The sequence below is a fragment of the Thermothelomyces heterothallicus genome (genome assembly GCF_042370625.1).
Source record: "Thermothelomyces heterothallicus CBS 202.75 unplaced genomic scaffold P884_scaffold_10, whole genome shotgun sequence".
Classification (NCBI taxonomy): domain Eukaryota; kingdom Fungi; phylum Ascomycota; class Sordariomycetes; order Sordariales; family Chaetomiaceae; genus Thermothelomyces; species Thermothelomyces heterothallicus.
The window spans coordinates 605,900-632,479 of record NW_027192571.1 but is presented as its reverse complement, the minus strand read 5'-3'; the positions used below and the strand labels follow the sequence as shown (position 1 = coordinate 632,479).

General features: G+C 49.8%; 5 protein-coding genes across 5 annotated transcripts; 3 read left to right on the top strand and 2 right to left on the bottom strand.

Annotated features, from left to right (window-relative positions):
• Nucleotides 1-10,442: 10,442 nt before the first annotated feature.
• On the top strand, nucleotides 10,443-11,475 carry P884DRAFT_306672 (uncharacterized protein; the record flags this gene model as incomplete). The annotated part of the gene is made up of 3 exons (XM_069445116.1): nucleotides 10,443-10,498; nucleotides 10,592-11,085; nucleotides 11,441-11,475. Coding segments are annotated over exons 1-3 (531 nt in total). The 5' UTR covers nucleotides 10,443-10,496.
• A 1,872-nt stretch (nucleotides 11,476-13,347) lies between these two features.
• P884DRAFT_259322 (uncharacterized protein) lies at nucleotides 13,348-18,272 on the top strand. Its single transcript, XM_069441335.1, has one exon. It carries the CDS (start codon nucleotides 13,485-13,487, stop codon nucleotides 18,066-18,068), a length of 4,584 nt encoding a protein of 1,527 aa, XP_069297881.1. The 5' UTR covers nucleotides 13,348-13,484; the 3' UTR covers nucleotides 18,069-18,272.
• Nucleotides 18,273-18,446: 174 nt separating this feature from the next.
• On the bottom strand, nucleotides 18,447-19,587 carry P884DRAFT_200004 (DNA-binding protein; the record flags this gene model as incomplete). The annotated part of the gene is made up of 2 exons (XM_069438263.1): nucleotides 18,447-18,659; nucleotides 18,778-19,587. The coding sequence occupies 2 exons, from the start codon at nucleotides 19,585-19,587 to the stop codon at nucleotides 18,447-18,449; spliced, it is 1,023 nt and encodes a 340-aa protein (XP_069297880.1).
• Nucleotides 19,588-20,280: 693 nt separating this feature from the next.
• On the top strand, nucleotides 20,281-23,667 carry P884DRAFT_200112 (armadillo-type protein; the record flags this gene model as incomplete). The annotated part of the gene is made up of 5 exons (XM_069438274.1): nucleotides 20,281-20,615; nucleotides 20,712-22,401; nucleotides 22,464-23,035; nucleotides 23,097-23,218; nucleotides 23,273-23,667. 5 exons carry the CDS (start codon nucleotides 20,281-20,283, stop codon nucleotides 23,665-23,667), a joined length of 3,114 nt encoding a protein of 1,037 aa, XP_069297879.1.
• Nucleotides 23,668-24,313: 646 nt separating this feature from the next.
• Nucleotides 24,314-26,151, bottom strand: P884DRAFT_242909 (PI31 proteasome regulator N-terminal-domain-containing protein). The gene is made up of 3 exons (XM_069440291.1): nucleotides 25,830-26,151; nucleotides 25,409-25,726; nucleotides 24,314-25,308 (listed from the first exon to the last, which is right to left on the bottom strand). Exons 1-3 carry the CDS (start codon nucleotides 26,017-26,019, stop codon nucleotides 24,632-24,634), a joined length of 1,185 nt encoding a protein of 394 aa, XP_069297878.1. The 5' UTR covers nucleotides 26,020-26,151; the 3' UTR covers nucleotides 24,314-24,631.
• Between the last annotated feature and the right edge of the window lie 429 nt (nucleotides 26,152-26,580).

Genomic DNA, 26,580 nt, shown 5'->3' with positions numbered 1-26,580 from the left:
GCCGTTCTAGACGTGTAGCTTAACGGTGGCGTCGACGTTGTTAACTAGGGTACTATCTTCGATTCTATCCTAGGTTTGCCTTTAGCCGATCCGGGTTCTACCGATAGAACTATTCGAGTTTCTTAGGGCAGTTTAAGTTCTTAACTAGTTCCTATAAGTTGTCTTCTAGTCTAAAATCAAGCTATTTGACTAGATACTATAGTTCCCCGTTGATAATATATAAATCTAGGATTTCTTCGACGTCCTATTCTTTCTCTTTGTCCTCTACTTCGATGTTTATAGCGATCTTGGCGTTTTTCGGTGCTAGTTTAAGAAGTAAAATATAAAAAATATCCGTCTATAATCATATAGATGACGGTAACGATAGTCGGTAGTTAGATGTCGAAATTTGTTCTTTGATGACGAAAGGTCTAACCTTCTTAAAGTCTAGCTTTATACTTAGTCATTTGGTTCGTAGGTTTCGTACGATTAGATAGACTTTGTCTCCCCTCTCTAGGCAAGGTCCCTCGAGCCTATATTTGTTATAGTAGTTCTTTATTCTAGTTCTAACAAACTCGAGTTCCTTTTTAAGCTTCTTGTATAGTATGTATATCTGTTTTGCTTTGACTGCTGCTCTTGGCATTATAACCTCTGGTCCTTGCCTAAGGTCCGCTTCGTATCTATAGTTCGCGAAGAATGGTATGACTTTGGTTGTTTCTATTAGCGTTATATTATAAGCGAGTTATACTATTAGTAACAGTATAACCTAGTCATCTTACTAGTAATTAACGTAAGAGCGGAGGTATTACTCGATAACTTGGTTTAGTCGTTCCGTTTGTCTATTAGTCTACAGGTAATATACTATTAATAGTTTACTATTAATGCCTAATCGTTATATTAACGCTTGCTAGAACTTCGATACGAACTTGGTATCTCTATCGGTGATCCATTCTTATAGCTAAGCGTATACTAATATAACTTACCGATAGATCATGTCTACTAGCTATTTAGCTATCTAGGACTCCTTATAGGGAAAGAAGTATACCTATTTAGTCAGGCGATCTACTATAGTAAGAATACTATCGTAGATTATTCCTATGACTATATCCTTAGATTTTAGTAGTTTCGTAATAAAGTCTATTATAACTAAACTCTATAGTTTATTAGCTATTAGCAGTGGCTAAAGTAGCCTATATAGCTTATATCGTACCGTCTTACTTCGATTATAGATATTATAGCTCTATACGACTTCCTTAACTTATACCGTTAACTATAGAAAGTTATAGTGTTTCTTAACTTATACGATAGTCTTTGTAACCCCTTTATATCCTCTAAGTTTCGACTCGTAAAGCTCTCGAATCATTTATAGCTACTAATCCTCGTTATAGATATATACTTTGCCTTGGTACCAGAGTTTTCTATCTTTTTCTTCTACTCTACTAGGTACTACTAGTCTAGGTGCTACTTGATACTATACCTCGTTAATCCTTTCTTCTCGAAAGATTATATAATATTCTAGGAACGAGTCGAGTAGATTATTATCTATAGGTATCTATATTTCGTAGTATAGCGTTCCGTCTATTTGTTCCTTGAATAATAGTAGCGTTATTTCTATTCGTCCTTTCGTATAATCTGTTCGTCGACTTAAGGCGTCCGCTCGTACGTTCTCTTTGCCCTTCTTGTAGCGGATCTCAAAGTTAAATTCCACGAGGAATTCTGCCTATCATATTTGTCGTCCGTTAAGCTCTTTTGTCATTATAAAGTACTACAAATTCTTATAATCTATATATACTTATACTGGTTTAATTATACCGCTAAGGTATAGTCGCTATTCCTTAAAAGCTTCGATAATCATAAGTAGTTCCTTGTTATAGATTAGATAATTAAGACGTAGTCTATCGAGCTTCTTTGAAAAGAAGGCTATAGGATATAGCTTCCTTTGTTCGTCTTATTATCCTAATTATCCTCTAATGGCATAGTCTAAAGCGTCCGTTTCCACCTCGAATGGCTTCTTAGGGTCTAGTAATACTAATACTAGATCCTTAGTGATAGTGTCACAAATCTATATAAATGCTTACTTGTATCGCTCTTCCTATTAGAACTTAGCGTTCTTCTTAGTAAGTTCGTATAATAGTTATATAATCGCTCTAAAGTTCCTAATAAACATCCGGTAGAAGTTTATAAACCTAATAAAACTTTGTACTTCCGTAACTAACGTCGGTCGTAGCCAGTTCTTAATAGCTTTAACCTTTAAAGGTTCTATCCGGATTTGTCCTAGGGATATCTTATATCCTAAAAATACTATCTTCTTAACGTAAAATTCACTCTTTTCCTTATTAACTAATAGCTTATATACATATAACGCGTCTAGTACTACTCTTATATACTTCTGGTGTTCGTTTATCGTCTTAGAGAAGATAAGTATATTATTAAGATAATATACTATAAATTTGTCAAGAAAAGGGCGGATAGCTTAATTAATTAGGGCTTAGAACGTTACTAGCGCATTTATAAGTCCAAATAGCATAACAAGGTACTTATAATAGCTATAGGGTATCCTAAAGGCCGTTTTCTACTTATTGCCTTCTTTGATCTATATATAGTTATAGGCCGATAGCAAGTTAAGACGCGTAAAATATTAGGCTCCTACTAACTAATCTTAGAGCTATAAGATTAGTAGTAATAGGTATCGATTTTTCATAGTCTATTCGTTAAGTTACTAATAGTTAACGTATAACCGTAGCTTTCCGTCTTTCTTAGGTATAAACAGGATTAGGTAGCCTACTAGCAATATTAACAGGCAGATATATCCTCTTCAAAGGTTCTCCTCTAGATACCACTTAAGTTCTTCATTCTATATCTAGCTTATATAGTAGATCTTAAAGAACTTTAGTCGTACTCCTTCCTTAAGCTTGATCTCGTGATCCTATAGGCCATATTCTGGTAATCCTTCTAGATGTTTTGGTTCGAATGCTAGGTATCCTTTGTACTCCTTCGGTACTTCCCTAGTCTTGTCTCGTTTCTTGGTTTTCTAATAGTATACGAATTTGGTTCTATCTATAGCGATACTAGCGATTTCTCCTATCTCGATCTACTATTCTAGTTATAGTGTTCTATATACGTCAACGGAGAGAATAGCTATTGGCGGTTCGGCTCGTTCCTCCTATCGTAGTGTCGATATCGTTATACCGCTTCTTCTAGAGTCTGTAGTAATCTACCTGCCATTGCCTGTCTCTTATAGTAGATCTATAGGACATGTCTTTCCCTAGACATTGTCCTTTCACGATCCTTATATACTCCCTATTATACTAGTTAAATATAACTCTATCTAGGGTTATAGGTAGCTATTATTCTTCTAACTAATGTCTAGGTTATAATCTTTATACTATAGTAATCCTAATATTATATCTTTATCGTTACCTATATCTATAATGCTAAATACGATTACTATAGTCTTTCTTACTATAGTGATATCGATCGGTTCGGTCTCCCTATATACCTATTATATCAGAAATAGCCCTTTGACTATACTATACTTCCGCTTTATTCTCTAGGGTATCCGTAGCTAATTTACAAGTATTAGCGAAATTAGGTTTATCTCTACTCTACTATCTACTAGTATAAGTATTTTATACTACTTCTATTATAGCATTATCTATAGTCGCTTATCTTGCTATTATCATCTAGAGATTATAGCGATTTCCTATATTTCTACCAGGAGGTCTCGATATAATAGTCTCTTATACTAGTTCCTCTTATACTACACTACCACTTGCTGCTATATAGGCGTTAATAGTTTTTAGGCCCCTCGAAGGGCCCTGACCCGTTTCCTAGGTTAGTATTAACCTCTTCGATTATTTAGCTAATAGCGGCTTCGTTAATCGTACTCATTTCCATAAGCCATTAAGTACTTATAGCTTCCTACCATTAGGTCCATTCTACTTTCCGTCATATACGCCATAGCTTCATCTAAAGCTCCCGAATTCGCGATTTCTTTTCGTCCGTATAATAAAGACAATTATTACTCTAGTATAAGTCCTACGTATCTCGTCCTATTTCGTAGTACCTAGGCTAGGCTCGTCTTAGAACTACTATAATGCCTTCTAGGCCTTGGGCTTCGATCTTCTAGAGTAATTCGGCTGCTCTATTTCCTATGTTATAGACCTATTCTATAGGGTGTAAACTTCCATCCCTGTTTTCCTATCGGGTCGGCCAATGATTATTTTTAAATTTGTCATAGAAGTAGTATTAGTATTTATATACTATATACTAGAACTAGGGCACTTATACGTATACCTTATATCAAGGGTATAGTTATATAACATTACCTAGAAGATATTAGAATTCTTTTCCGAATCCTTCCTACTATATATAGACTATAGGTACCCTAATACTAAGGTAGGAATATTTCTTCTAGTAGCTTTCCTATATACATTTGTCTTTTCTACAGTTTATATATATAAACTAGTACTTAGGGTTCTATATGTCGTAGCTAAGTTACTAATCGTCAAAGTGCTTAGTGTAACTATTAGGTCTATCGTACGTTATAGGCTATTCCCCTTTAATAGTCTTTATAATACGTCGGAGTTCCCTTATCTCATTCCTAAGCTCTTCGCTCTACTAAGTAAATCGAGTCAGGCGTTTATCTCGTTCGTATAACTCTATATTAAGCCGGAAAACTTCGTTATAGTACTATTCGATCTATTCCTAAAGGAATAGGATATTTAGTCCGGGTCGGTCGACTCCTTAGGTGTCGGTTGTCTACGATCTATCCCGCCTCTACGTAACTATAAAACCCTACTACCTTAAGGCTAGGAGAATCGAAATTAGTAGTATATACTCTCTTACTATATCCTATTTAGTAATACCTATTTCTAGGTCTATAGTGACTAGTTCGAAGTATAGTGTCTATTTGTCTTTGCCGTTATTATCGTGTTTAAGATTGTCTATATCGCTATCCCTATCTTTATAGCTCGTAGCCGCTACTTCGATAATATCCTTAGTGGTTTCGTCGATAACTACAATTTCCTTTCTAGGGACTAGTTTCTAGTCTTTCTTCAGGCTTTGACATTCTCGCTTATAGTATCCTTTCTTTCTATAGTTATAGTAGGTAGCGTTAGACTTATCTTTAGATATCTTCTTCTTATCCTACTTCTATACTATATCTATATCTATAGCTCTAGGATATATCCTATATAAGGTACTAATATACGCTCGCTTTTTCTTATCGTTAGCCTTAACCATAGTTCTATTTATTTGACCTTGTTTCTATTATTCCTATATATAAAGCCGATCGTCGATTCTAATAGCCTATATAATATATTCATCTAGAGTTTTAGGCCGGTCGTACTTATATAGCTTATCTTTAACCTTTTCCTTTAAGCTATTATAGAATAGTTATATTAATGCCTTATTATTAAGCTAAGACTTAAGTATATCTTATCTAAACTATATAATATAGGAGGCTACTAACTTAGTCTATCGGAGATTAGCGAGCCTTTCTTATATATAAATCTTCTTATCTTTATTACTAAAAACCTTCTAAAGCTCTTCTTCAAAACGATTATAAGATCGAAAGACTACTTATATAAATATATCTTAGTCATCCTTATCTTCCTTAGTAAGATAGTTATTCTATATAGGTTTAAACTATCTAAGTACCTTACCTTCTAATCTCATAACTATATAGAGGACTTTAGCTTTATCATCCGGAAACTTATCATTATTAAGCCAGAAGTAGGATCAGAGGTTTGTTAGGAACCTTACAAGATCTTCCTTAGTTCCTCTATATTTGCCAGGTAGTTTGATCTTAATACGGCTCGCTTTGGCAGTCTTAAGCGCCTTGATTTTAGTATAGGCCTCGTTAACCAGTTTCTACAAGTGCTTTTCGCCGTTCTCGAGTTCCTTGATTCGAGCTTAAGCAGCCTTATCTCTCTAGTCCAACTCCTAGATTTACTACTAGAGTTAACTAAGCTAGGCAAGCAGCTATTCGGCTATAACGCTAGTAGCTATATCAATATCGAGGTCGAAGTCACCTCCGTTCTAAACTATGATAGAACAAAGGGAGTGATAGCAACGTATAACGAACCTAACTTAGACTTCTTCTAAAAGGGTTTAGACGAAGGTAAGTGATACGGGACAAGTGTACAGGTCGTCTAAGAGATTCGGTAAAGCTAAAGGGTTTATAATAACAGAGTTGTCTCTTATAGTAGTATAATACTATTAGGAGTATTGTAATTGTAAGTTGCTATTACTAGTAAACTCTAGAGTCTACTATAACGAGTGACTATCTATATATATATATAACCCTGGTGATTACTCCTAATTATAGTGATTATAAGTGATTGTATAGTGGTAATCACCCTGATCACTGGTAAGTGTAGTGATTATAGCGCTTCTTATGTTATAATTGGTCCTTCCGTTCCTTCGGCTTGATTGGTCTGTCTGTGCCGGTGGCCTAGGCGGTATTTGTATATATATTTCCGTAATATAGGGTTGGAAAGGTTACCCTATACTAGTTCTCCTCTGCCAAATAGTCCTACTAGCTAACCGGGAACCGTTTAGCCACTAGAATAGCTGCCTTGCCCTTTGGCTTGTAGACTAGGTAGTATTTCGAAGCCTGGGGGCAGTACGTTAACCCTATAAACCGGTTAATCTACGGTTCCTAGATAGCTAATAGGTTGTATTTAGCCTCCTCTAGTAGGACCTCAAGGGCCTATTTATTACCTTAGGTATTCTACTAAAGGACCTTAATTTGTATTTAAGGTAGCTAGAGTAGAGGACGAAGGTATAGTAGTAGTAGGCTCTACAGCTATTACCCCCTTAACTAGTTACGAGAGGGAGGGGGCTCCGGGCTATAGAAAGGAGATATAGGTCTGTCAGGCATCGAACAAGGCACTCCTAGCCGCCTATTAGGCCAGGGTAGGCCTCCCGTAGGGGCGTTTAGCCCTAGTTTAGTAGTAGTCGTCGTCCTCTAGCTAGCTACTAAGCTCGAAGGCTACCTTCTAATATAGTTACTCTAGTAGCTAGAAGGTTCGAGGTCTATACTAGTAGGCCTCCCTAGCCCTCTCCTAGGCCTTGACTTTCTTTGGGCAGCCCTTATACTAGGCTATATAGGGGCCCCTACAAGCTATATACCTATAAGGGAGTTAGTTAGAGTAGGTAGGGCACTAGGCCTCCCTAGTCTTCCCTCCCTTGCCATAGGCCTTTACGCTATAACGGCTATAACGGGCCGGCCGCTAGTAGTACCATTAGGTATAGCCAAAGCTCTAACACCTATAATACTACCTTAGCTCTAGGGCATCCTAGTAGGGTTCGTAGTCTAGTACCTAGGCATCCTAGACTACGCCCTCGTTACAGGCCTTCTAGGCCTCTTCGAGGTCCTATAAGCCTAGGAGTACCGTGGCCTACTTCCTTTATGGGCTCTTTAGTAGCCGGAACTTGACCGTTTTGATCGAGTGTAAGCCTACGGCCCCCTTAAAGTCTTATTTACTAACCCCCTATAGCTCCTCCTTCTAGACTCCTTTGGCTAGGACTATATAGGCCTTGCCAACCTCCCTAGCCTCCTCCCCGAAGGCTATAACCACCTATCGCTTATTAGCCAAATACCAATCCTTGGTCGCCTTATCCTTAAAGACTACTACTACATCCCCGCTTAGGAGCTTCCTAGCCGCGACAGCTCCCTGGCGGCTAGAGGCTCTATTAACTGCTTAGACTATCTCGGCCGGGGTTCGGGCTTTAAGGTCCTCCCGTAAGCCCGCGTTCTATATCGTGACCTCCCGCGAGGCCCGTAGCGGCACTGCCTTAGCCGACGGTAGGCCTCCTTGGGGGCCTGTTACCCCCTATTACGGCCCTACGGCTACCTATGCCTAGGTAGGGCAAGGGGTAGCCTTAAGGGCTTCTTTAAGCCCCTTTTTGACTTCCTCGGCCACGAGTTCCTATAGGTTCGGAACCGGGCCTGTAATAGTAGTCGTAAGGCCCTATAAGAGCCTGTCGGCGAGGTCTAGTGCCTTGCCTTGTTTAGGGCTTGGTATAAGGTCGACTAGTTACGTAACAAGACCCCTTAGCTCCTTGATATCCGGGGTAGGGTAGGCCTATAGTAGGTCCCCCTTTGATTGGCCCGAAGCCATAGGCCTCCCCACTTAGTGGCTTGGCGGTAGGCTTTAAATCGACGTTACGTTTAGGGGCGCTAGGTGGTCTGTGCGGTGAAAATTTTGACAGTCGTGCGAGGTACGGTCGGATTGTGGTCGGGTCTGGTTCCTATGCCTGCGATGCCTGTTGCACACCCGCAACGGCTCGCGTACGGTTGAAAGTGGTACCGTTGGATAGCGTTTTTCGAGAGCTTTCTAGCGATGGTAGTTTCGTGTGTTTTAGTAGGGTATTCGCGAAGATGTAGGAGAGCTCTTATTTCTAAGCTTTTATTATAATAAGTATAACTATCTAATAGATTTGACGGTTTTAGGAGATCTAAGCTTAGAAGAGCGCTAAGGTAATTCGAGATACTAGCTAAAAAGCTACCTATATTACTATTAAACAGATTAAATAAGAGTATAGGGAGGAATATAAAGTCTAGAAAAGGTACCTAGAGAATAAGATTCCTAGTACTAATAGGTATCGCCTTTATATAGTAACCTTTACTAAATTCCTAGAAAAGACTAATAAGAACGACTATCTTCCTCTTGATAATAACGACCCTCTCTAGGTTCTATTAAAGGAGCGTTAGCCACTAGTATTTTTCGACTTTAGAGATAGAAAAGAAGTCCTAATCCCCTAGTTAGCTAAGAAGCCGTTATTAGAAGTTAAACTCTTATCCCCTAAACGTCCTAGGATATAGATTAGCGGTATAACTACAATGTCAATTAACGATAGCGATAATGACAGATTTAACTTTATAGATAGTAAAGATAGGTAGGAAGAGGATATCGAGTCACTATCTCTATCTAGGGTTAAGAAGGAGTCTCTATATATAGCTATTATTAAGGATATTAGGAGGTTTAAGAAGTGATAAGCCTATAAGTCTATAGTAGTAACGCTAGGGACAGAAGATAATAACTATTACTAGGAGGCTAAAAGAGAAGGTATAAGAGAAGGTACTACTATAATTAAGAGCGTTAAGAGCGATAGGGATAGGGGGTATAATATAGAGGGAGAGGGAGATAAAGGCAAGTTATATAACCTATTATTTGACTAGTTATAACCAGGTAGAATTGAATTTTACTATGTTTTTAAGCTTTTTAGAGCCTAGTTTATAATTAAACTATTTATAGCTATTTAAGGCTATTATTATAATGGTAATTGAACTTGATGGTACCTTTTATAAAGACGTGATTATATAGGAAATTTGGTGGCGATATGTCTGGCTATATTAGCATGTCTAGGGGTTTTGGCCCTACCTGTTGGGAGATAGGTGGTAGTCCTGAACTAATTAGTCAGTAACTAACCACCAGGTATATGTCTGAAGGTTGTAGTAGACTAATTAGTTGAAATACCTAGAGCATAATATGTGGTGTTCTGTCCGTGTTCTATAAAGCTGTAGATATAATCATGTAAACAAAAGTTAGAAGACCAAGTAGGAAGTAAAAGTTGGTTAAAGACCATCTCGGTAGAACAAGGTATCAAGGTAGCCCTTGGAATAATATTGAGCTGGAGATCAATAATTCTTGTGGATGACGAGGCCCTAGACTGTCACCAGGCCGCTACGGCCTAGAGTAAGGTAGGCAATAATAAATCCTTGGAAGATTTAGAACCTTAGAACTTAATTAGCTCTACGTTCGTGTATTAACAAGCTGGGGACATGCAATCAAAGGGATGTAGAACTTTACACTGAAGACCCGAAGGTTTTGAGAGACATCTCTGCCAGTTATTCGGCATTCGAAGATTCTGACGGATAATAACGCAAGCTGCGGCAGAAAGATGGGGACGAAAGGGAGCAGATTTTGAATGGTGGCGATACCAGCGTTCCAATCTGGTTAGAATTTACCAAAGATGATAAGTATTAAGCTGCATGCCTAATACTAATGCCTGGGTGGTGTAAACAATTCAGCGACCATGCTTGTTATGCCCTCTCTTTAAGGTTCTTTCGCTCAAGAGCATGACCCTTACCTGTGGACCAGAAGCTGGAAAGCCTGCCTTAAGGCCTAAACATGGCGCTCACCATTATCATTGCTTTGATAGTAGTTTCGGATCAATGAACTCAGACAAGGTGGGCAATATATTTGAGCGTGCCCCTTTACGGTTACAGGAAGCACGCAGAAACCAAGAGTGTGCGGCCGGCCACCGCCGGACACTTAATTCCGGAACCTCATAGAAGCCTCACTTTAGTCGCATACATTTGCGCGACTAATGGGACATCTAACCTTTGTTACATGTTTTCCACCTTCCACGATTTGAGAACGAATGATGGCGAACAAAACCGATGAAAATTGTATAACAGTCACATCCATCACCACCACCAAGTGGTTGCCCACAAGTCACAAACGCGAACACGCATAACTAGTGGTTTGCCTGTTATCATAACAATGTATGCATCCCCCTCTCTGCTCATACTCATTCCACATAATCGCAAGGCCTTTCTCTAATAGTGAAAGTGCTAATGCGTACCTCGTCACCACAGGTTTGGCTGTCTGTCAATCACAACCTTCTTCTCTTACTGGAAAGAGAAGAAGAACAACACGGGGGATCATCGACCCAAAAACGAGAAGCAGAAAGAACCTGCTTACACCCCCATCACAATGTCCAACCAGTTCGACCACCCGTCGCCCAACCCGCCCCTGCGCGGCGCGGTGCGTCCGGCCAGCTACGTCCACCAGTACTACCTGGTGCACCCGTACGGCCGCCGCCGCCGCAGCCACGTGCCGCCGCCTCGGTCGCCGCGGTCGCGGCTGCCGCCCCACCGCGAGGTGGACGAAGAGGAGGAAAAGCCGGAGAAGCCGGCAGGGAACCCCTCGGAGAAGGACTACGAATTGCAGGGGGTGGACGCGCGCGACTTCCAGGCCGAGGCGGACGCGATGAAGAAAACGACGGAAGAGGAGAGGAAGAGACAGGCGGTGCCGGCCTGGATGTCGGCCGAGTCGGAGACGGAAGATAGTGAGAGCGAAAGCGGCGAAGGTACGAGTAAGAAAAAGAAGGGCCTTGTGACCTTCGCCGCGTGGGTGATGGAAGGCTAAGTGGGACGTCTTCGAAATGGAGTTGCGAGGAGCAAGAGGGGGGTATATGAGGATGTGATGGGATTGCATCATCTGAGAAAGGAAGTTACAAGAGTGGGGTCCCTAGCATCGATATTGAGGTGACATCTATGCATTTGCGAGGCGGAAACCGAGACAGGCATTGTTATGGAGTTAATGCCAGTGACATGAAAGCCCGGCGGCGCATGCGTGCCCTTGTCGGTATTATTCCACCCAAGCTCGCAAGCGGTAAACCAAGCCCCTATAGAGTTGGATTCCCTTACCGACCGCTACTGTAGTCTATGGGGATCTCGTCTGGAAACATGAGGTCTGAGTGTTTGTACCCTAAAACAAAGCACTATGGGGTTTAATTTTTTTTTTTTGGGAAGAGGTCGCCATGATGGTATTTAAACAAGGCCAAAGCTAAGAAAGCGCATTTGTGATATGTATTGATAACTACCTTACCTTAGTTACCTAAGGAAGAACGCATCTGATCCATTGCTTCGGTGCTGATCACCGTCTCTTATGGTAACGAGCGTTAGATATGTTTTTAAAATCTCTAACTTGAACAAACCTTCTACAATGGTGTCCTTCTACAGCCTGATTATCCGTCTTCGTAATATAGGAGTGTACAAGTGCTGATAAGTAGTCCTTCGAGCGAATCTCAACCTGGTATCAATGTGTCAAAAATGAATCAAGCTCTAGCAATGTGCGGTTTGATTGCTCACTGCCTTGATCTGTAAATTCCGAAAACCAAGCTCTGCTAATAATATTTACAACACTTTAATTGTGACACGTTTTGATCCGCTTCGAGCGTTGCACTTACTGTGAACCGTTATACACTAGGACGTTAAGTTATTTATCCTTCTTGGTCACCTAGACAAAATGGTCTTTGCTAAACATGATAAAGTAGTTCTCTTAATAGAGTTCAAACTATACGTGATAAAATGTGCCTTGGTCTTCGAAGTGGCTTAAAGTGGATTAGGAAAGTAGGTGAATAGTGGCATTATAGGAAGGTAGTTCAATCCGAGCTCTAATCGACAGATTCCTATAAATTGACTGCCTGTTAAATGCTGCTACATGCTTTTCTTCATCATTTTCTCTTCTTGTTCTATCTTTGTCCGTGAATAGAAAGGAGATGGTCGTCAGTGAGTGTTGTGGGGAACACTTTGCCCGGATTGGTATAGTTAAAGGCAAAGAGATGCAAGAAAAATATTACTAACGGTAGGAGCAGTGTTAGCTTATACGGAGTTCTCCGTATGGGCTTGTCATTTTTGAGACAATGCATTTGTTACCTGTGGTTGATGACGTGAGTCTAGGTTTCAGTCATAACTCAATGGCTGGGCGGTCCCCTCGTACCCCTGGATGTTTATTATGTTGCCATTTTAGGGTGTAGTCTCGGTAATGATCCGACGAGGACCGGGTCAGCCTTGTGAGCCTTGGTCGATCATGATTGGTTGGCCCTCTTTGCGCTGGCCAAGCATTCTGGCCCCGGCCCTTGCCAGGCAAGGCGCCATCGACAACTACGCGTTAGGTTCACCGCCGAGCCGCTTTTGTGCCTGGATCGCTGCCCGACCCGCTTTCAGGTTCCTTCCCGCCCAACCTCCGATCAGCCTCCATGCCACTCCCCGGCTTGTTACCTTAGGTTGGCAGCTTCCCAGTTCTGATTCACCCCACGGTTGCGCCCGCTTCCAAGATTGACAACAATACAATCGGGACTTGCGCTCGGTGCCCGTTTGGTAAATTCTGCACAGCTTCTCTTTCTTGTACAATCATTTTCCACTGCATTTCAGGTTGTGTTTACATCTTGCGTGACATATATCCATAATCCCAGGGCATACACAGTCGTGCGATCCCCGCTGCTGCGGTTCATCGTCTTCCCGAGGTGCCCCGTCCAGGTTGCTTTGTTTCTATTCCTCCAAAACAGGGAAGTCGGTGTCGCAGGCCGTTGTGTGTCTCGAGCTGTACGTACCCGCAACTACCGATCGTCTGCTACTACCTGCATCCCGATCTGTCGCAGACCAACCTCCCAGCCTGCAGCGTCCCGAGCAGGCGAACACCCCGCCGATCCCGCTTTTGTTTACTTCCGTGCCTTCAAGTGCACCAGCCGGAAATCTTTCAGTTTATACTTGACTCGTCGATAGGGATAGAATCGCCGGACCGCGCCGCTCGCTTCCCTTCCCCACCCCTCTCTCTCTCTCTCTCTCTCTCTCTCTACCCCGCCGTTCTTCCACGACCAATCCCCACGGCACAGCCTACGGCGCAGACCCTCGCGACGCACCGCAATCGCGAATCGCATCGCTGCCGCCTCTGTCGCAATGAGCCCGGCCAATTGAAGCGACCATGGTTCGTGTCACAGAGGAGCTGGCGCTCTCGCCGGAGCATGTCACTCTCTACTACGCCAGCGACCCGTTACTTGGCCACCTGCCCGTCCTGATCTTCCACGGTCCCTCGACCACGGCCAACTACACCCACAATAGCTCCAGGATCCAGGTACATATCTACAGCTTGGCCGGCTACCAGTCCTTCCCGCGCATCACCGTCTCCCCAAACTCGCCTTTCTATAGTGTTGTCGCACACCTGCCGCGCGAGTTCCAGGGCGACGAGGTCTGCAGGGGCTTGGCCTTTGGTCTGTACAAGTACTTCACCGAGCTGCCCGAGGTCGTCAAAAATCACCTGAAGAACCAATACCCAATCACACAGGCCCGACGCCCAGGTTCGGCCCCGGCTCTCTTTGGCGAGCAGCATGCTGCCGACCTCGCCAAGGCTGCCGTGCAGGCAGAGAACACGGCCGAGGCTATTGGAATCCTGGAATATGCGCTGCGGGCGCAGCATCTGAGTGGTGTCGACATGGATTTGGTTCTGCCCCCTGGCTCGATCGTCCCCTTAGAGAATGCTGATTTTGAGGATGTTGCCGACGACGAGGACGACGTGTTGGACCCTACACTGCGGCAGTACGGTGGATACGCTCCCTTGGTGAAGCTCTTTGGCGAGCCGGTCTTCCTGCCGACCTCAAAGCTACGGCGAGCACCATCGAGGCCCATGTCGCTGAAGCGGAGCAAGTCCTTCTCCAAGAACCAAAAGGTTGAGCTGCGCATGAAGATGGGCGAGTTGGTCGATACGGAGGAACGCTACGTCCTCAAGCTGAATGAACTAGTCAAGAACGTTGCCAACGACTTTCGTGAGAAGGCGAAGGAGCGCCCGGCCGGTAGCACCAGCCCATGCGAGGAAGACCTGGAAAAGTTGTTCCCCAAATCTGCGGACAGCATTCTGGAGAACAATACGGCCTTTATGCAGGAACTCCGTCGGGTCATGGACGAGACCGAGGAGGAAGCCGTGAAGGACATGGAGGCCCCGTTTCCTGTGACGCGGTTGGGTAGTCCCAACAAGGCCAAGGACCCAACCGGTGCCGTCGCCATGGCCAAAGTTTTCCTCGAATGGTTCCCCAAGTTCACCGACTGCTACCAGGACTACATTCGGGCGAGCCAAAATTTCCCGCAGCTTCTCAATGCTTTCTTGGACAAGCAGTCAAGCTTTCGCCAGCGGGTTGTCCAGACGGGAGAGCAAACCATTCGCTCGCTCCTCATTGAGCCTGTCCAGAGACTGCCGCGGTACAGTTTGTTCATTGACCAGATTGTCGCCTGTCTTCCAATGACGCACCCGGCGTTGCAACCCCTACTTCGAGCAAGGGACATCATCACGAATATCTGCTCCATGGACGACCCCCTTCCCGACAAACCCCACCTCACGAATCGCCTCCGCGCCATGGTCGAGCATTGGCCGCTGGACCTCGAGCCCCAGGGCCGGCTGATCTTGGCGGCCGACTTTGTCGAACTAGCTCCCCCATATGTTTCCGTCTCGCATTACCAGGATATCCAGGATCGTTCTGGAGTTTTCCTCCTCTTTTCCGACTGCCTCGTAATCCTCCAAAAGAGGGCGAGCTCAGGGCTCACAGGTCGCGACTTTCTACGCGAGATTGACAAGCCCTCTCCCGCTGGCTTACTTGCGTCAATGACCAACGCTGCCGGTGGCGAAGGGACCTGGGAATTTGCGTTCGCTGGTTGGCACAGCTTGGCTGACGTCCGCTTCACGGAATCCTCCGACGGCCGGCTTATCTGGATGAGTTCTACCCAGGAGATGAAGGGGGCCCCTCCCAGCAGCGAGCACTGTAGGAGCAGGGCCATGACGTCGCGGTGCTTTCTACTGCAGGATCACTATGAGGGAAGGGTAAGCAAATGGAGCGAGGACATTATCAAGGCTCGCATTGAGGGCAGGTTCTCCGAGAAAGAGAGGGAAGAATCCACCTGGACGCTTCGCACAGTCAAGATGCACGATATCGGTTTTGGCTTATACGCCGCGGTCTTCCAGGAGGGTGTGCAGCAACTCATCGAGGGGCGCAGGGAACCGGCACCCATCCGCGTCGTCCTGGACAACGACAAAGGCACCAAAGGAGCGCCTGTCGGCCACTACGGTGTCGAGATTCTCGTCGAGGCTAAAACCGGTGATATGCAGCGGATCTCCATGAATACACTGGGCCTGAACGGGAAGAAGTTCACCGATGACGTTGCGCTGGAAGATTTCCTCCCTACCCTGTCGCGTAGGATCATACAGTTGCTCAGCACCCAGTTCAGTGTCGCCAACCTGAGGCTCGTCCCGGCCTTGGTGTCGTATCACACCAAGATCCTCCGCACAATCAATGTTACCCCCAGAACGGAGAAGAACACCCGGTCTTTCCTTTCCTCTTCTCCGGTGAAGATGCTCTCGAATCTGCTAGTGGGCAGTACCGCTTCGTCGAGCACTACCTCCGTTGACAACGCGGGCATCAACGGCTCGAGACACAAGCGTACCCGGTCGAATAGCACCAGAGACGTGACCGTGATATCCGGGTCAACCAAGGACCGGGATATACCTCGCCTGACCGTGGAAGAAGAACCTCCAGAGAACCCGCTGGTTCGGCTCGAGCAGACCTTTACTGGATTCGTGGCAAACATGCAAGCGCGCAAGGGTTACTTTGTCGCCCGCACCTTGCTCAACAGGGCCATGGCCGACGAGCTTCAGGTCAACGACCTCTACAACCGTCTGATAGAGTTCCCCTTCGATCTAGACGCCGCTTCGGAGCTGGGGACCGAGGTCATCTTTGCGGCCTTTGAAAAGTTCATTCGCATTGCCTGGCGCGAGCAGATCGGGCCCGTCATGACCATGGAACACCTCGAAGCCCTTCAGGTGCGCGCGTCTAAAAAGGTCGTTGGCGACTTTGCCGATTTCGTCCGGTTCATATTTAGTGATATGGCCCCTCAGAATCGACGCGCGTTCACGGCGATTATTAAACTGCTCGCAGACCTTCTCGAGGGCTGTGGAAACGATGGCGACAGGGGCGCGTTGACCCTGGCATTTGCAGAGCTCCTAGTCTATGACGGGAATGCCCCAGACTACATCAACCTCCTCGACCGTCTCGTCGAGGATTGCGATCGCATCTTTGAGAAGGCTGATGCCCGCGACCCCACCGGTCTGCTGAGCAGCCTTTCCTATGAGTCTTTGATAACCCCCAGCAACCGAAGCCAGAAGTCGACGACGGGATCGATAACCTCCAATACCTCGTCGCTTCGGAGAAAGTTCGGGTTTGACACGCTCCTGCGGCAGAATAGCAAGACGGATACAGAGCGGCCATCTGTGTGGCGCACCTTGAGCAAACACAGCAAGACGCCCAGCTCCGAGAACGGGAGCCTGTCAAAAGCCAGCAGGTCCAAGTCCGTGGACATGGGGGTGAATTACACCTACACGCCCAACCGGTTCCGGCGCCCGGGATCTCGCGACCGCCCTCCGGTCGCCGGTGCCTTTGACGACATCGGACATCGCCCAGCTAGCTCCCACCGGCTCGAAACCATCGGCGAACCGGAAGGCGCCGAATCGGGCAGCGTCAAGTCAATCAAAAAGAAGCGCCGGAGTTCTCTCTCGGACCTCAAGTCCTTGATGGCTGCGACCAGTCTAGAGGACGATGCAGAGGTCATGCCTCTCCAAGTCAACAAGCAACAGACAGCCGAGAAGTTCAACTCGGTCCCCCGACCTCCATCGCCCTCCAAGATCCCCGTCGGCCCGCAGTCTCACGTATCGACCTTCCGCTCGTCCAAGCAGAAGGAGAACACGGTGGATCCATTCCAGCCGCCCATCGAATCTGCAGAAGAGAACGAAAAGCCGGTCCCTCAGAGAACGCGTGCTAGGACCATGACGATCTCACAAATCCCTACCCTGAAGCCACCGGTGACCCCCCGCATCCCTGTGCCCCCGTCACCCGAGTCTCCTACCCGCCCGTCGAGCAGCCCGGGAAAGCCACCGGGCACCAGTCAAAAACTCCGCCTCCAGTCTCCACAGAAGCTCCGTGAGCGCCTGCAGACAGAGAAAAGGGCTGTAGAAGAGGTTGATGCCTCACTGAGGAGCGAACTCTCGCGCATCTCGGAGGACATGGCACGCGTTAACTCTGCGCTCCCGCGCTCGGCCACTGCCGACATCCGCAAGCTGTCGATGGCCGTCAAGGCGCTCGAGGACCGCGTGCCGCAAGTCTTGGAGGAGCTCGAGGAACGGCACGCGCTTATGCAGCGCGACCTCGAGGCCACCTTGCGCGCGACCGAGGCCAAGGTCAGGGCCATCGACCAGCTGTACAAGGAGGCTACGGCAGAGAACGAACTGCTGTACGAGAAGTTCAACTCGGAGCTCGGCAAGATCGTCAAGGCGCTTAAGGGGAAGAACAGGGAGGACAAAGAAGAGCTGGTGGCGAGGTTGAAGGAGTCGAGTGACGAGGCGGCGAGAATCAAGAAGGAGAACGCGAGGCTGAAAAGGGAGATGGTCAGCCTGAGGGCGCTGCTCAAAGGAGCGACGAGCGCTGCTGGCGCGGGCAGCGGCGGTACAGATAGTGATGGGGAGGGGAATTAGGTGATCGTTGGGGTGCTCGGTTGGGGATTGTTTGGCTGGTCTAACAACTGGTGGCGTGGCGACCGAAGAGCTTATCTTTTGTGGCGTCGGTGAAAGGTTCTGTCAGGGTCCGTTTCGGTTCGTATGGGTATTTAACTCTTCCGGATACGGCGGGTGTTGGTTCTTGTCTGTGTTTAGATTTTTCAAGACCAAAAAAAAAAAAAAATGCTGCCCAAAAGCGGCGCGGCCGGTATATGGCATCGTCGATATCATCGTTCTCGGGACATTGATTTTTGACGTCAAAGCATGGCATAGCCACAATATGAATGCTGGCATGATCTGGGTATCATCATGGTCAAGTTCCGTGCAAGCCCTGCAGACAGCATTGCCTTAGTTGGATTAACTCTGGCTCCCTCCTTTCCCCCTCTCAGTCATTCTCATCAGCGCCTCCTTCGCCTTACTCTCCTCCACCCAGCACTCGAAGAACAACGGCCCGGCCTCTACCGACCGGATAGGTCGCGTCCGCACGCCACCAATGTCTTGGCCTGCCACCTCCCTCCCTCTCCCTTTGGGTTGCAGGTTTGGTTCAGATGGTATCCACACCTGGGGGTGCTATCGATCATCAACCTTGCCATTAACAAACGGTGAACGAGAGAAACCGAAGAAAATCGTAGCAGAGAGAAAGAGAGAAAAAAAAGAAGGGGGGGGGGGGACGGGAGAAAAGACATACCCCGATAGGAGCCCTTCCTTCCTCCGCCAACTCCACCGCGACGGTGAACGTGCACCCCTCAAGGGGCAGCGGCGCCATCCCCTCCGCGACGCTGGCCATCCGCCGCAGCGCCCCGCGCAGCTGCTCGTCGAGGTCGGGCCAGCAGAAGGACGGGTTTTGCGGGTCCGGGGCCAGGTGGCGCTCGCGCGCGTCCTCGGACCGGGCGTCCCGCGCGAGCACCCGGGCGAAGTCGCGCATGCCCTTGGCGGTCTCGGCCGCGCTCGGGCCGGTCGCTTCCCCGTTGGAGCCGGGGTGGTTGTTGTTGTTGTTGTTGTTGTTGTTTTTATTGTTATTGGAAGCGGAAGGCCAGGCGGGGAAGCGCGAGGTGTCGATCATCCAGCGTTCCAGCACGCTGCCCGGCGGGATCGGGGCCGGCGGCGGCTGGGAGGAGGACGTGGAGGGGGTTGGGGTGAAGACTTCGGATCCGGAAGGAGAGGAATCCCTGGGCGCCCGGGGAGGGGCGGTTGATTCGTAAGGGGAGTGGATGACGATGGCGATGCGGGAGACGTGGCCGGTGGAAAGCTGTGCTGCCACCGCGTCCACGGCATCGCGGATCCATGCGCAGACTTTGGGGTGGCGGCTTTGATGGACGGGCAGGTTGTAGGCCTTGGTGGAGAGAAAGGTAGTGGCGGGATAGATGTTGCGGTAGTAGAGGATGTTGTGGATGGCAACGGTCAAAAACGAGTTGAACGACGTCAGGAGGATGTGGGAGTGGTCCAGCGGAAGGGAGTTTCCCTCGTGGCCTGGAGCATTGGGTTGTGGTTCTGGCATTCTTTGACGCTGGTTCAATAACTTTCGCTGCCTCCAGATGGAGAAGTTATCTTCAGCAAGCCCCAAATCTTAATTCTCTAATCCGTAGCCTGTCCCTGTTTGTTTGTTCTCCATGCGAACGAAATCGCGGGGTTGCAGACAACGCGTCTGTCGACTCGCAGCGACGCCAAAGCAGGTGACCTGCAGTCAGTTCCAAAATTCATCCGAGTTGCCCGGGGTCTGCTGGGTTTTGGTTCCGCCAGAAGTTTGGCCCCAACCTTTTTTACTCGCAGCCGGGTCCATTGGGTGCTGGGTGCAAACCCTGCCAGTGATTGCCGCTGCGGCGAACATCTATGTGCGTTCACTGGGGTAACTCGCACATGCCTTTCTTTCATACAAGTGTGTAGGGGTAGTTATAACTAATCCGTACATACAAAGATACCTATACCCCGCAATCCTTAGTGCACGCTTTTTAACGCGTCTTCTCGAGCTAGCACAAGCGGCTTGTAGTGCTCCACCTTTGGCTCTGACCATGTCTCACAACCCCACACGAAGCAGCGATCATTGACTTGGGCGGTCACTAGGAGGCTCTCCACCTTCCACAACACCTTCTCACCCGAGACCTGCGCTGCCGTCTTTTGTTCTGCCTTCTTACTGAAGGAAAAGAGGCACAACCGCAACCACCGTTCAGGACGAGAGACAATCGCTACAAAGATGGACGAGCATCTTGCGCAACTGCTCGCCAATACCCAAGACAAAAACGAGAGCCCCCGCAAGCAGGCCGAGCTCGACCTTCTGCATGCCCAACGGAACCCCGAGTTTCCCCTGTCGCTGGCCCGCATTGGCGTACACACGGGCGCCCCCGTTCAGATCCGCCAGTCCGCCTTGACGTACCTGCGGAAGTTCATCGAGAAGAACTGGGCCCCCGACGATGCTGGCAGCGGCCCCCAGATTCCAATCGAAGACTCGACCAAGGACTACCTGCGAAACGTCATCTTGGAACTGGTCTTGAGCCCCGAGGACGAGCGCAAGGTCAAGGTCGCGGCTAGGTGAGCTGAGGCCGTGGGGGGAACCTTATGTCCACGAGCAAAACAAAAAAAAAAAAGATAAAAAAAACCGAACAAAGGAGCTAACACTGCCGTCAGCTATGTGGTCTCCAAGATTGCTACGGCCGACTTCCCACACCGGTGGCCTAATCTCCTTCCCTCCGTCCTCGGCGTTATGCCTAATGGAACCGATGCGCAACTTCACGGCGCTCTGAGGATTCTGCAAGATCTAGTGGAAGAGAGCTTGACCGATGAGCAATTCTTCGGCGTCGCCAGGGATATCATCAAGGCTTGCTACGACGTGGCACTGAACGAGAACCGCAAGCAAAACCACCGTAGCCTCGCCGTGCTGGTCTTCCGGAGTTGCTTCGACCTCATGGATATTGTCAAGGAGGACCACAAGAAGGAGGTCAAAAGTTTTGCCGAGCAGGTTCTCAGCGGCTGGCTACCGTTCCTGGAACAGGTGATCAAGACGCCGCTCCCACAAGTCCCGGAGAACTCGGGCTCACAGCCCGAAAACTGGTACGGGCCGATCGCGCTCAAGGATCAGGCAGTGAAGACGCTGATCAAGATCCGGACCGTCTTTCCTTCTCTTCTCCTCCCCCAGAGCCTCGCCCTATTCACTGCCACGTGGGAGGAACTTTCGAGACTGGTGCCATCACATCAGGCCCTGTTCATCGATTCTGATGCTCAGAGCCGCTTGGAGGACATCGACGGCCTCCCTTTCACGCTCGACTTCCTGGTCCTGGACGAGTTAGACTTCCTCAACCAATGTATCCGTGCTCCGCCCGTGCAGAAGCAACTCGAGGCCGAGATCAAGTCACGCGGCGCTGTCCACGACACCCCGTGGGTGTTGGATCTCATGAATCTGCTGGTTTCCTACTCTCAGGTGACGCAGGAAGAAGAAGGGTTGTGGGATATCGATGTGTCCCTCTATCTCGCCGACGAGACGTCCGTGTCGTCCAACTACACTGCCAGGACTGCCTGTGGCGATCTCGTCATCAAACTCGGAGAATGGCTCAACAAGGCGGCACTCGAGGGTCTTTTTGCATACACCAAGACCCTCTTCTCGGGCGAGGGCGCGACCTGGCAGAAGCAAGAAGCGTCTCTGTACCTGTTCAATTCCGTCTTGAACGACTTCCAGGACTGCGACAAGACCGTGCCCCCCGAGATCGCGAACGCCTACCTCGAACTCGTCACCTACGCGATCAGCAGGCAAGACGAGCCGATGCTGCGGGCTCGCGGGTACCTCGTCGCTGGCGCATTGGCACAGGTCTACCAACCAGCCCTCGGCCTACTCGATAAAGCCATCGAAGCCATCACCAGGGATGAGTCTGAGCTTGTACAAGTCGCCAGCATCAAGGCTGTCGAAGGCTTCATCAGGGGTGGCGCTCCGGCAGACCGCCAGGTTCCCATCGTTCTGGCCATCCAGGGCTTCCTGGAAGCCAAGGACCTCAGCGATCTGGAGGACGCCGATGACCTCCTGGTCACTCTTCTGGAGACCCTTCGCACCACCATCAGCATGGATACCAGGATTGCCATCCAGCCGGACAGCAAGGCGGTCGACCTGCTCTTCCTCATCGCCAAACACGGCGCAGCCAATTTCCATGTCACTCTTATTGTCTGCGAAACCTTTGAGGACATTGCTAGAACCTACAAGGACAATGAGGGCCCGCTTAAGGACATGGGGCATCCTCATCTCTACGCGGCTCTCTGCAGCAAGGTCTTGCCATCTATCACCGGGGCTTTCGACGTTGCGAACCTCACCCAGGACGACCCTCTCGTCACGGTATGCGTTGTCCCCCCCTCTCGTACTTACCTCGTATTGATGCCCGCTAATCCCACTGCTAGCTGGCCGCCGAGCTTTTGTCACTTCTTGTTCAATATGGCTCTGAGCCCCTTCCCGAAGGCTTCGTTGCCGCCACCCTCCCTAAATTGCATCATCTCCTGATGACCTCTTCCGAAGGCGACATTTTGCGTCCCAGTTCCGAGGCCGTCAAGTACATCCTGATGCACGACCACAAGCAGGTCTTTAGCTGGCAGGACGAGAGCGGCCGGTCCGGTCTTGAGGTCTGTCTCCGCGTCATCGACCGCCTCCTGGGTCCGGACATTGAGGATACGGCGGCGTCTGAAATCGGCGGCTTGGCTGCCGAGCTGGTCGAGAAAGCCGGCCACGAGAGGCTTGGTCCTTTCCTGCCGCAGCTTCTTCAGGCAGTGGCTACTCGCCTGGACACAGCCCAGGCTGCTCCTTTCATCCAGTCCTTGATTCTCGTGTTTGCTCGGCTCTCGCTCGTTGGTGCGCAAGATGTCGTCAACTTCCTCAGCGACATCCAGATCAACGGTCAGGTGGGGCTGCAGGTTGTTCTTAGCAAGTGGCTCGAGAACTCGGTCAACTTTGCCGGCTACGACGAGATTCGTCAAAAGTAAGTTGATCAGGCCTTTTTTTTCTTTCCCCTAGCCTTTCGAAGCGCTAACACATTTTAGTGTGATTGCCCTGTCCAAGCTCTACTCGCTGAACGACTCTCGGGTTGCGCAAACCATGGTCAAGGGCGACCTCATTATTGCCAACACCGATAGGATCATGACGAGGTCGCGGGCGAAACTGAGTAAGTCGGAATCAGCCCGCGTCGATGCTCACACCTTACTCACTCGGCACACAGACCCCGACCGCTACACGATCATCCCCGCTCCCCTGAAGATCCTCAAGGTTCTTATTGAAGAGCTCGTCTCGGCCTCCGGCATGCAAGCGGCCTCCAACATGGCGGCAGCGGCAGCGACGGAGCTCGCCGAAGAGGACGAAGATGGCGACGGGGACAATGACGGGTGGGAGGACGAGCCCGACGACACGCTTGACCTGGCGCTCGGCAGCACCAAGTCGGACCTGATGGGCTGGGCCGAGGGCGGCAACAATTCGCGGCAGCGGGACGACGAGACCCAGGCGTACCTGATCGACTTCTTTATGCGCGCTGACGCAGAAAACATTGCCGACTTCCGAAACTGGTGCGGCATGCTGACCGACGACGAGAAGCGCAAGATCAAGGAGGCGGCGCAGTAGAGAGGCGGCGTGCAGGTTGGAGGGGGGAACGTCGTGATTGGTGAAGCCCCTGGTGGAAGTTGGTTAACTTCTGCTGCTGCTGCTGCTGCTGCTGCTGCTGCTGGGCCGATATCAGCGAGGAAGTGGAAGAAGGTGCGGACTCGCCAATTTTGGCTGCTTCGCGCCATGATGAGGGATATGGGGATGCCTTGAGATACCAGCAAGGAGGTCCAATCGCAGCTGTAGGGTTGTCATTGCCGTCCTATGGAGGGAGCGAGGCTCGATGCGGCATGAATACGAAAAAAATACATAGTGGGACTGGTGTGATGGGACCACTCTGTAACGTATAGATAAAGCGCCCTCAGTAGTCATAGTTTAGCCGCTCCACATCTGATCGGATGTCAACAGAGCGAGACAGAGAAAAAGAGAGAGAGAGAGAGAGAGAGAGAAAGCTGGAGGAAGCGAGGGCATGAACCAAGTTTGTGTAAACGCTTCTGAAGGCATTGGCCGGAACTGAGCGGAGCGAAACAGCAGTGAAATCCGGCACAATTCAGGTGTTCGATGAGGAAGAGAAGCAGAAACGCGGACCCATATACTACCATACGCGGACTGTTGGGTCTGCAAGACGGAGCACCCAACCCCTTCCCCCCATCCCCCCCCCCCCCCCCGGGGCCCCAAGGGAGTGCCATCTCTGAATCCATCCATGGTAGCGGTTAACGTTTTAGACGCAAGAGAATGGAGGACCGACACGTCAAGTAGCTTCAGGAAGCTGTTATGCTAACATTGGTCCCAATCTGGGGTGGAGAGGGGGGCAATAGCATCATCATCATCATCATATAGTACATACACCTCAATGGATGAGTCCTTTCATTCTCCCATAATTCGTCGTGCTAGTGGCCCGCGCCCTGTTCCCTAAAGCCAATTTCCCGTTTCGATCTCGACCACTCTCAACCGATCGGCGAGCTGGATGCTGAACGAGAGAGTCTTAGATGATATCTCCCCCGCCAAAGCCCCCAAAGCCACCGAAACCCCCTCCTCCGCGAGGACCTCTGCCACCGCCAAAGCGCGGCTGCCCGCCCGGTCCGACCGGGTCCCACCTCGCGCCGGGCGGGACCTGTCCTCCAAACGTGTCGTCTTCTTCTCCCTGTCCTCCCCGCCCTCCCGGGCCGCGGAAGAGCGGGTCGTCAAAGGTGGGGTGCATGCCGCCGCCCATCCCGCCGGTCCCCGGCCCGCCGGGACGGCGCAGCCCCCCGGGGCCGATCCCGCCTCCGGTGAAAGAGCCGACGATGGGATCGTGCGGGCCCAGGCCGGCAGGGTACAGGTCGTCGTGTCCGACGCGGCCGAAGCCGCCGAGTCCCGGAGCGGGAGCGAGAGCGGGGCCCGGGCGGCCGGGCGGCCGGTTGATCTCGTACTCGTCCTCGAAGCCCGGGGGCGGGAAGTCGCCGGCCGGGACGGGACGGTGGGGCGGCGGGGCGGCGAGGGGGTCGGGGGCAGGGTACGGGTGCGGAGCTGCCGGCGGCGGCAGGTGGGAGGGCTCGTCGGGCCGCCGGGGCGGCGGCGGGGAGGCGCGGGCTGGCGGCGCGGGCGTCTCGGCGTAGCCTTCCTTCTGGAGAGCGGGCAGCAGGCGCTGGACGATGGTGATCTTGAGAAGGGAGGCAAGGTCTGTTCCGGTGCGGTGCGGTGCGGTCAGCCGACAACGTTCTCGTTTGTGGTCGGCGCGAGACGGACGGAGAGCAGAAGACAAAGCAAGGCATTACGTTACCCTTGATGCGCTCCTCCGAGATGAAGACGGTCTTGAGCTTCCGGACGAGGTCGCTCTTGTCTTGGGTGCCCTCGGAAGAGCGGGAGACGCGCAGGGGCAGTGCAGAGGGCGAGACGTAGTCGTTGGCGGTGATGTCGAAGCGGGCGATACGCTCGTCCCCGGTAGCCAGGCCGCGGATCTCAACCTTGGCCCCTAGGCGGTCTACGTGCAGCACGAAACGCATGGCAGATTGGGTGTGGGCGTAGACGAAGCCGCGGGAGCCGGAAGAAGTATTCCACTGCGGCGGCAGGTTGGGCGCGTGGCGGGCGCATTCCTCCTCTTGCGACGATGGTCAGCTGCGACACCCAGGGGATGGGGGAATGGCGGGCGAGGCGGAGAAGGAAAAGGGGAAAGGGGAAAGGGGAAAAGGGAGGGCGCGCACCGATGGTGTGGTCCTCATCAAAGCCGAGCAGGCGGAAATCCAGGTTGACCATGCAGGCGTGGACGCAGAGGGCAATGGAGTCGAGAGGGTTCTTCAGGTCGGCAGCCGTGTCATCATTCTCGTGAAGCGGCAGCGCATCGGCCATCGACTTCAGCACCGCGGCAGGGCCGAGAGGGTCCGAGGGCGCCATGATAGATAGGCTGGTGCCGATGTTGATCTTGTCGACACGCTTGTGTGAGCGAGGCTCAAATGGATGATGATCGGGTTTTAACCACGAGAAAGAGCAAAAATCAGTTCATGAAGGCGTCAAGGCTCCCAAGCCAAAAACATCCGTAATGCTATAGTGGTTCGTTCAGTACCCGTACAGACCCTTGATACCCATATGAAAGGCGGGGCAAGCTAGGCACCCCCCAGCAGTGACGTTATCGCCCCACACCACCACCACCACCACCACCACCACCACCACCACCACACTAGGCCCGCAGCCATCAGCCCTATTGAAGGCGCACGAATCGGATTACATACGGAGCAGTAATTATGTATGTGCTGTACCGTACAGTATGTATGCATGTAATCCGTATGCATGTCAACAAAGCCAAAGTCGCATCGACTCGCAGGATTCATCGCCAAGAGACCATACAAGGCAATGAACACGGAGGGAACAAAGAGAGGGGGAAATCCCTTGAACGGTCGAATTCTGGCTAATCCAATGGATTGAAGAACCTATATTTGAACTCTCTACTCCGCATTC